The 10,434-nt window shown below is 34.5% G+C and overlaps 1 protein-coding gene across 1 annotated transcript; it reads right to left on the reverse strand.

The window, feature by feature from the left end:
- Positions 1-178: 178 nt before the first annotated feature.
- LOC149425118 (facilitated trehalose transporter Tret1-like) lies at positions 179-3,281 on the reverse strand. Its single transcript, XM_089649478.1, has 2 exons — positions 2,898-3,281; positions 179-1,576 (listed from the first exon to the last, which is right to left on the reverse strand). Exons 1-2 carry the CDS (start codon positions 3,279-3,281, stop codon positions 638-640), a joined length of 1,323 nt encoding a protein of 440 aa, XP_089505604.1. The 3' UTR covers positions 179-637.
- Between the last annotated feature and the right edge of the window lie 7,153 nt (positions 3,282-10,434).

Here is a 10,434-nt window from a genome sequence, read left to right on the forward strand (position 1 = left end):
AAATATTGTATTTCTACGGTGTTTTTTCTTGTAATATTATAAGATAGCTAAATAGGTATTTGTTTTCTAAATCAAAATTGTAATTTTTTAATGCCGTTAAAAGATACATACAAATATATTTAGACATAAAATGACACAATAGAAAAATACTTTAATTATTAATTCTAACCTCTCTCTCTAGTCACACTTTAAGGTGAACGAAATCTCTTGGAAAATTTACTGTTCGTCGTTTAGGAGAGTTTAGAGTTTTACAGATAATTATTACAAAGTGATTCCTAAAAATGTTCATAATTTATAATTATTTTACAATTTAGTTATATCTATGCAAATTAGTTCCTAATATCACACTGTTTTACACAGCAACAAAATATATTTTAAATAATGTCAGCTGTTATGGCACTCCCATTAACATCTCGTTCCCCACCACATTTTACCAAACGCACATTTTAACTTATTATGATAAGACTATAATATTATTACCTACTGATAACGTATACATGTTATTTAACTGAATCATTTATAAACGGATTGATCACGAGTTAAATATATTTTGAATAAAGTTCATATTTTTAATCTTATTTCTATGAGGTATCACGAGGTTTATCAATGGCATGTATTCATGCATTGATATAAAAGCCTATTCGCTATCACTGGAGAAGTCTCTTTTGACACCATTGATGCAATCTTGAATTTCCGAGAAAGATTTCCCTTTAGTCTCGGGTAGTTTCCAGAGAATGTACGCGAAGCCGGCCACGGAGAAGCAGGCGAAGGACCAAAAGATGACGTACGTGCCGTATGCATCCGCTATCACTTGGTACAGCTTGGTCACCGTGAACGTCAGGAGCGCTAGGGACATCTGTATCGTGCTTGACGCGTGGAACTTGACGTTCGCGGGGAACATTTCCGACACGATCGCGAACGGCACTGAGGCGAGACCCACGTTGTAGCAGACGACGAAAACTAAGATGGCCACCGTTGGCAGCCAACCAATATTCGCCACACTATCAGGATCGGTCGTTTTGAAGTAAAAATAGGTGCCGATTATCACGTTGGTCACTGCGACGCCCAGCGAGGACATCAATAGCAATGGCTTCCTACCGACTTTGTCCACCAGGAAGAAGACGGCGAAGGAAACGGTAAGCTGCATCACCCCCAGAATGATGGAGGACTCGCTAGAGTCAATGCTGCCCCCGGCCTCCATAAAGATCTGCTGGGAGTATGCTGTCACGGCTGCACTTCCGCAGAACTGTTGAGTGCCGAACACCACTAGGATGACAAACAGAGCGTTCCTGTTCCCTCGGTTATATATCAAATCCGTCCATTTGCCTAAGTTCATAGTTTGCTTCGTTATCAATTGTTCTATGTTGTGCATTTCTTGCTTGACGTCTTTCTTCATCAGGAGGGTCTGTAGGTTTTTCTCAGCTTTGGGCCCATCTCCGCGTTTGATGAAATAGTGTGGGGAATCGGGTTGCCAGAAGAAGGTGGCGGCAAACAGAAGGGGGATGACGAGATTGATCCCGGCGAGGACTTTGAAGGACACGTACGGTCCAATGGAGTATTGGGACAATATTCCCGCCTGAAAATAGGAAAATGAAATAAAGATATTATTTAGATAAAATAGTATCATAAACATGTACGTTAACTAGGTACTTATCGTAATATTATATGCATATTTTATTTCGTATGGCGGTGTAATCTTTCTTACTGGTACCAACGTGTGTAGTGGGCACACGTAGGTGGTAGTAGTGCATATAGATATTATGTCAATTACTAAAGATAATTATTTATTATTAATATTTTTAGTACCTACCTAATATGATCTTTAATCGGTTTGGAAGCCATATTACATATCTATACTTTCATGTTTCACACTTAATTTTAAAATGTTTTATCATAATATGGCAAATCACAATTTTACAATACATCCATTAATACGATAAATAAATAATCAGACAATCACATTTTATTAAGACCTAAAAAAACACCATTTCTCAAATACACTTACTTTGGTAACCGTGGTGCCTTCTAGTGCCTACTTGGTAGGTAGATACCTATTACTGTTTAAGTTTATGTCATTACAAGTACATATGTAAATGCAGTTTATTTTATTTGAATACCGATAACAACATTACACAACAACTTACAACAACAACAACTAACAGTTGAAATATTGTACTTTGACTTGTCTTAGCACTTGTGCACGAATCTTAAGGCGACGTGTAATATTTTAAATTGAGCCGCTATCAATAACAACCCTTACGTAGATGGCGATAAGGTTTAAATTCCCGCTTAACACCATCCGCCTGTTTTGATTTATGCAAGAAAAAACCATGGCCAAAAAGTGCCTTTTATTTTATTTTGTGGATGTTCAGGCATAAATATTTAATTTTTAATTTCGATCATTTTATAAATAACTATTTTATAAATAACCAAAAATGGGTTTGTAAGTAGGAGATTTTGAACTTTAAAGCAGTTTTCATAGGCCTTTGCATTATTTTTTTCTGGGTTTATAAAAAGACTTATCTAAAAAATACTCGATTATCTCAAAGGCCAAGATGTATTCTACTCGCATTATTTAATTAAAGCATCTGAAACATTTCTATGCGACCAAATTTTCAAACCAAAAACACATGATTTTGTATCACTACGTATGGCATCGCCTTAGCAAAAATACAAAAACTCATGAATCTACAATAGATCACGAAAGTGGAAGGTCACACACAACACTAATCACAGGAATGTGAGTAACTTCAATGCGTTTAGAATAAATTATTTATTAACTGCATTCTAATTACCCTGTTCAATTAAATTGGCATTCATATGAATGAATAATCCACAGCAAGGTTAAAACTATTTATGAATAATCTGATCAAAATATAGAATTGTAGGTTTATTACCTTGTTCATGAGGGTTATCATGCAAGCTAGGGACCCTCTAATTTTATCCGAAGCAATTTCCCCAAGGTACATGGGCGATACGGTATACACTATGCCGTGGCCTAGTCCAGAAATGGCCCTGGATATGTAGAGTTCTTCTTTGCTAGAGGCGAAGATGATCATAATCCATCCGACAGCGTAGGGGACACACGCCGAGAGGAGGGTGCGCTTTCTGCCGAACCTGTCCGAGACATAGGCAGCTGGGAGGACGCTGACGATAGAGACGAGGATCATTATGGAGGCTATCCAAGAGCCATCGTCTGCTGTAATGGGTATGTGTGAGTCAGGGGCCAACAGCTTTGGAAGGGTTGGAGAGGTCCATCCCTGGACAGTTCCGGCAGTCATTGTTATGAGAGTGCCTGAAAGTAAGCGTGTTGTAAGTAAAACTGGCTTGGATGAGTTGGGGAGTTCCATCACTGGACAGTACCGGCAGTCATTGTTATGAGAGCGTCTGAAAGTAAGCATGTTGTAAGTAAAACTGGTTTGGAAGGGTTGGAGAGGTCCATTCCTGGACAGTTTCGGTAGTAATTCTTATGAGAGTGCCGAAAGTAAGCCTTGTCGCGTTTAGTTCTTCTTATTCAACCAACATTTTGAACAACCTATACTAGAATGCAAATTCTGCCGTTTGGACATATGTACGAAGCTAAATATTACTAAGATCTCAGAGATCTCACCTAATTATTGAGGCAATTAAAATTTACAAAAATCCAGCGCTAATAGGGATAAAGGGGTAAAGACATCATCAGCTTTGGGGAGAAAATTGATTTTACGGATTAATATAAACCGATTAATATAATATTACGGATGATTAACTATTGTGATACGGCTGATAAAATTTCACTGATAATGAAACCGTTTTCTTACCCTTTATGTAATACATGATGAAGGCAACCGGGAGGCTGTTACTCCAGAAGAGGAGGAAGGGCAACAAACAACATTATTAATAAGCTGAAATCAAACCGGTGTGTTTGTTGAGGCACTTGTTGTAGTTTACATGATTAGGTTTTTCCAATATTCCAAGAATTCATTATAAATTCAAAAGTAGGTATTAAGATGCTAAGATCTCTCCGTTGATCTCTAAGTACTTTTAGAAGTTCGGAAAGGAATAATAATTATACGTTAGCAACGTACCTTCCTAGATATTTTTATATCAATTTGTTAATAATAAGGAACTTCAGTACCCTTTGTTATTTTTTTTAATCAATTAATTTCTAACATAAATACCAGTATATATTTTAAATTTGTTATAGTTAGTATTAATAGTTTGAATAGTCTTCAAAGTTGTAATTTTTCGGGTTTCCCCAAAACTCACCAATCTGTGGCTTGCCTATGTGACGTCGCTAGACAAAAAAGCCTACGTATATAAGGCACCTTTTAAATGGCGTGAGTGAGTCGTGAGTCGTGAGTCAAGACGTTTTTTATTCTTAAGTTTAACCACTTTTAATATTGAAGAGCACTAGGTAAATTGGCATCTCTTCACTACTGTTGTATTCTACCAACGTCCAAATACACCTGTGACACCACCTGATAAACAATTCATCATTGTTCAGAAACCTGCATTACTACAAAGAAAATGGTGTTACGCCATCAAACTAACCATGCTCCATTATCACTTAGGTCAAAAGCATTTTGTTGTTCCTTTGTCACTTAGATCAACTGCATTTTGTTGTTCCTTTGTCACTTAGGTCAACTGCATTTTGTTGTTCCTTTGTCACTTAGATCAACTGCATTTTGTTGTTCCTTTGTCACTTAGGTCAACTGCATTTTGTTGTTCCTTTGTCACTTAGGTCAACTGCATTTTGTTGTTCCTTTGTCACTTAGGTCAATTGAATTTTGTTGTTCCTTTGTCACTTAGGTCAACTGCATTTTGTTGTTCCTTTGTCACTTAGGTCAACTGCATTTTGTTGTTCATTTGTCACTTAGGTCAACTGCATTTTGTTGTTCCTTTGTCACTTAGGTCAACTGCATTTTGTTGTTCCTTTGTCACTTAGGTCAACTGCATTTTCTTGTTCATTTGTCACTTAGGTCAACTGCATTTTGTTGTTCCTTTGTCACTTAGGTCAACTGCATTTTGTTGTTCCTTTGTCACTTAGGTCAACTGCATTTTGTTGTTCCTTTGTCACTTAGGTCAACTGCATTTTGTTGCTCCTTTATCACATAGGTCAATAGCCTTTTGTTATTCCCTGTTCACTTGGGTCAACTGCATTTTTTGATGGAATCATTATGATGCAAGCATAATAAATAGTTTAAGTTAGGTGATCTAATAAATATTTACTACGAATTTAACTTATAATGTTCTTGTAAGTTTGTACCTTAGTGTTTCAACTGCATATTTCAGAATTTTATGTAGGTTCTGCAATTTTTCCTCTATACATACTATGTAAGCAGATTAACATATAAATGTGTTATAATGCCGCTCACCTAATTTTGATATAAACGCAAAAATTGCCTTTATAAAATAATACATCTATAACTATAACTAACGATCATTAATTTTCCGAAATACATTTTTTTGGCGCGTAAGTGACGCTTCCATTCCATCAACACTGTGAAGCAACAACAATGAAATCTTTTAAATGCGCACACATTCAAAATACAAAACCAAAATTAAATGTGATTCGTGACTCGTGACGTCATAATCAACGGATTCAGTCAAGCCAACCAAACAGGGCCTTTTAATGTGATGGCGTTTTATTTATTTAAATAACAAGGTTTATAAATTCTACATATATAAAAAAAAACTTATATATTCAGATTCAACGTTTGTTGGTCTACATGATTATATTTTCTTAAAGCCATTATGTTTTCACTTCCTTATTATGTTTATTGAAAGTAAGTTGAACAAATAAAAACCAAGCAACTAACTGCATTCCTGTCTGTCATAACAGAATATAACAAACATTTTCACTGTTGTTTACGGTTAATCTTCTGGTATATTACATTATTATAATGATTACAATCACAATTCTAAGAAATGGAATTGTAAAAGATGCGTACGTTTTAATTGAAAAGATGAAAAAATAAATAAAAAACTAGTGAAAAATAAAAATTGTTAGGTATACTTTATAAACTGAACTTTGGAAAAAAGGAGGTTTGTTGTAAGAAATGACATTTAAGAAAATAATTATTACCACACAAAATATTGTCTGCTTTACAATTATGATACTAAATACCGTAATAAGACATAATATGAGAAATTAATTCAAATTTAAAAGGCAATAAATTATATACATTTTGATTTTATATATATGTGTGCTAAGTGTGTATATAATAATAAGAACCATAGTGAATTTTTAGAAATACTTTTGTCTGTATGTAAAAAATCGACAGTACAAAAAAAATACAGTCCAAAAATACGGATTTTCCATCTCCATAACAATATGGGTCTCCGGTGATCATCGTATAGTATCGGAATAGTTGTAATCAGTTTTCAGAAAAAAATCGATAGTTCTTCTGTGAGTGGTTTCAAAATCAAAATAATGAATTTTCCCTAAAATACTTACAACAGAAGGTAGCTATGTACTGTCTCCTGTAAGAAATTTGATCGGAATCCATGTTTTGAAAAGGTAACAGAAAACACCACTATTTTAACGTGAAATCAGAAATATTATGATGTTGTTAACCGCGTGTGTTGGTGGAGAGAATTAAACGAAGGCACTGACCAATGCGATTATTGAATACCAATAAAAAGCTTTATGGATCCAGATAAGAAACACAAGATTTGTTTCGAATCGCTGCAGATTCCGTATCAATTCGTTGAAGTCATTCACGCGTGTCATTCCGAAGTAAATTCAACAAAGAGATCCGTATCGGCGACAGAATGACAACCAGATTAATGTAATGTCATAGTTAATGACCCAATCAGACAGTTCGTTGATAAGAAATTACTGAAATCAGATCATCGGCGCACTGCAAACCCTCTTCAAACACCTTCTCATTTCCCACTTATAAAGATCATTCTCGAAATATTATAAACAAAAAAAAATATTTAGTCCGTTTTCAACTCTCTGAAAGGTTCAGATTATAGAAAATGACATTTAAATAAGTATTACAAAAAATATTTTCTGTAAATCATGTTCCTTCACAACCTGCATTCTCCTTTGTAGCGATGAACTAAAAAGAAGAGTATTTCGGGAATCAGTTTCAATGCTAATAACAAATATGCGTTTTACATCATATTAGAAATGAATTCACTGCTTTGCAAAATAGAAAATTCTATGCTTCTTTGTATTTTTATTTGTGGTAGATTATTCCACAAATCTGTACGTTTTCACAATCCGCCAGACATTATGTTTAATGATTGTTTATTTCATGATAATTCGAGTAGTTTGGCGAAGAACTCTGGGTACTTTCAACGGTGGTTCAGCCAAATATTGATATTAAATTCTAATTCAATCAGCAAAGTAACAATATTCTTTCATAAATATTTATTATTGTTTAATTCTCTATATATTATATTTATCTGTACTGTATACGTATTATTTGATATTGGCGAATAGAGAAACGTGTAATACTTAAGTAGGAATAATTATCATCAGGAAAATCCAGATAAAGTAATTGATACAGTGCTTCCTCATTACTCCATGTAATAACAATGTTTCCATCATACCTAAAAATAAAAAGTACAATGTCATTCAATGAAATAATTATGTTAATAAAACGGCATCGAAATAAAACCGTTCAAAATATAACTAAGCGTTGATGTCTTTTTGGGAAATGTTAAGTTAGTGATAATCGAATTGCGTAAAACAGGCGTTTGTTTTTGGCTCACTGAAGCAATTTATTGCACAAACATAAATATATCGTGCGCATGCAAACAAAACTGACCAAGTAAAATTCTACGATTTTGTGATGTTTTGACCAAGTTATAGTGCTGGTTCGTATATTCTTTTTGAACAAATGAAAAAATATTCCACAAAATTGTGGAATATTTTGGGATTGCATTTTGGCCAAGTCGAGTCTATGAAGTTAGCTACTTGAAAAACTGGCCAAATCACATGGCCACTTTTCCCTGTAGATATTTTTTACACGCTCTTACTAATCTCCAGAATTTGGCTGAATTTAAACGGTCTTTAAAAACAAAATTATTTAAAAAATCGTACCATTCATAAATCTTAACTTCTTTTCACTATTTTATAATAAGCCATATTCTAAATTCCGGTAATTGTTTGGTGTCGGTTTCCTCCTTATTGTACCTTTTTAAAATGTCTGCTCAGAAGATTCTTATTTCTGAGTACAAACTGCCTCCTGTTTTATATTATGTTTTGGTTTTAATATTCTTGTTTTGTCCTGTCCTGCTGTTATTGTTATTCCAAGTTTTGTCAAGTGTTATAATATTATGTATTGAGTAAGGCACACTGTAGGAATAATTTTAAGAACATGACCACTAAAACTGAAATGCCATGTAATTATTATTATTGCTCGATTTTGCTCGACAATATACAATGTTAAGTGACCAAGTCTACTTGGACGCTTTTCCCTCTAGATTTTGTAAAAGAATTAGTGACCTGGTCACTGGTCAGATGCTGGTGACTCATTTGAGTTTTGATTACTATTTCAATACTTTTTGATTCGGAAATGTGCAATAATCAGGTGTTATTTTAGTACAATTAAAGGATTTTTATTGTTGCCTGTGAATTTTATTTCGTTGAAGTTCGTTCATGTTAAAGTATGTAAATGTAAAAATAATAATAATTTTGAAAAAAAAGGAGTTTTTATCAAAATAATAAAAAAATTATTTATTACTGAGGCAAATTTTTTTTGTTGAATTTATGTAAATCGGGTGCGATTCCTCAAGAATATCTTTCATTCATGGTATGAATCTATTCTAACATGCAGAGTTAATAGTAAGGATAGAAATCCAGAGCCTACTCAGCCAGATAGATCACAGGTTCCGAAATTGACGATAAATTAAAAAAATAGAAACTAACGTTAAAAATTATTTGCCGCGTTATTTATATTTGCTCTATGCTTAACTAAGTGAAAAATAATAAATACTTACTTTTAGTATTTATTCTTATTCGAAGTATGATAACAGTTAAATGTTACCGAAGGGGATAGGGTCCCATTAGCTCAGTGGTAAAGCGGTGCCCCGGCAAGGCAAGGGTCCTGGGTTCGAGTCCTAGATGTGACCGTATCCTTTTCTGATTTTTCTGTTTCAGATTTTTGATGAGCAATCGACAATATTGTCTTCAATAATTATTTATTATTAATAATAGTGATAATTTATTATTATTTAATTAAATTTACGCTATTCAAAATTCCTGTAATATTAAATAATGTGTTAGTGAAAAAATGAGAAAATACACAGATTTAGGAAATGAGATGAGAAGAATTTGGCATTATCAGACTATAAAAATATTACCATTTGTTATTTCGGCTACTGGCATTATACCTAGCTCTCTCATTCAAAATTTAGGCGTATTAGATCTGTCAAAGAATTTATATGTAAAAATGCAAAAATCAGTCATTTTAAATACATGTAGGATTACGAAAGATTTATTAAATATTTATATTGAGGGATCAGTAGGATTTATAGGTAAAAATTAGCAGGAAAAAGACGGAATATTTGTATTTACCATTTGAAGACCCAAATGCTGTAACTCCTTCGATGCAATTGGATGGAGTAACATTAGCCAACTGTGACTCATTTAAGTATCTGGGCTCACTCATCCACAGAGACGGAGGATGTGCAGCGGATGTCAACCATAGGATAGGAGTGGGATGGATGAAATTTAGATCCGTAACAGGAATTTTGTGCGACACGAAAATGCCAATAAAGCTTAAAGGGAGGACATACCAAACTATTGTTAGACCCGCGATAATGTATGGCTCCGAATGCTGGACTATGTACAACTCCTACTCTAGGCAACTCGAATCAGCAGAAATGCGAATGCTTAGATGGACGGCAGGAGTATCATTAAAAGATAAAATTAAAAGCTCACGCATTCGTCGTAGCCTGGGTGTCACTGACATAAACAGTAAGCTAGAGGAACGACAGTTAAGATGGTATGGGCACATAAGACGGAGACCACCAGACCACACAGTGAAGCAGGCAATGTCTATAGAGCTTCAAAGACAGTCATCCAGAGGTAGACCAAAGAACTCCTGGATGACCCAATGCTCCAAAATCCTACAAAGAAACGGCCTAGATGAAAGCGACACTCAGAACCGAAGAAGCTATAACCTGAGAACGAGAAGAGCCGACCCCAACAGCCTACCTAGGCAATGAGTTGGGATAGTGCTAGGAAGAAGAAGTAGGATTTATAGGTCCAATTAGATTTTCTACCGAGTCGAACCCTCTGATACGAAAATATCTGGAGTCGGTGAGTTATTTTCCCATTTGATCTCTTGTGATTTGACGTGTTGTTCTTGTATTGTTTTGTATTTACTATGCTTATATAAAGTACTTGCATTATGTGGATTGACTAGATGATCATTGGTGGAAAAGTGTGTGGATGGGTTTAGTTTTTCTTGTAGGGAAGATTTAACCCGGACA

The sequence above is a fragment of the Hesperophylax consimilis genome, chromosome 3 (assembly GCF_061612785.1).
Source record: "Hesperophylax consimilis isolate HC1 chromosome 3, BYU_Hcon_1.0, whole genome shotgun sequence".
In the NCBI taxonomy this organism is placed as follows: Eukaryota; Metazoa; Arthropoda; class Insecta; order Trichoptera; family Limnephilidae; genus Hesperophylax; species Hesperophylax consimilis.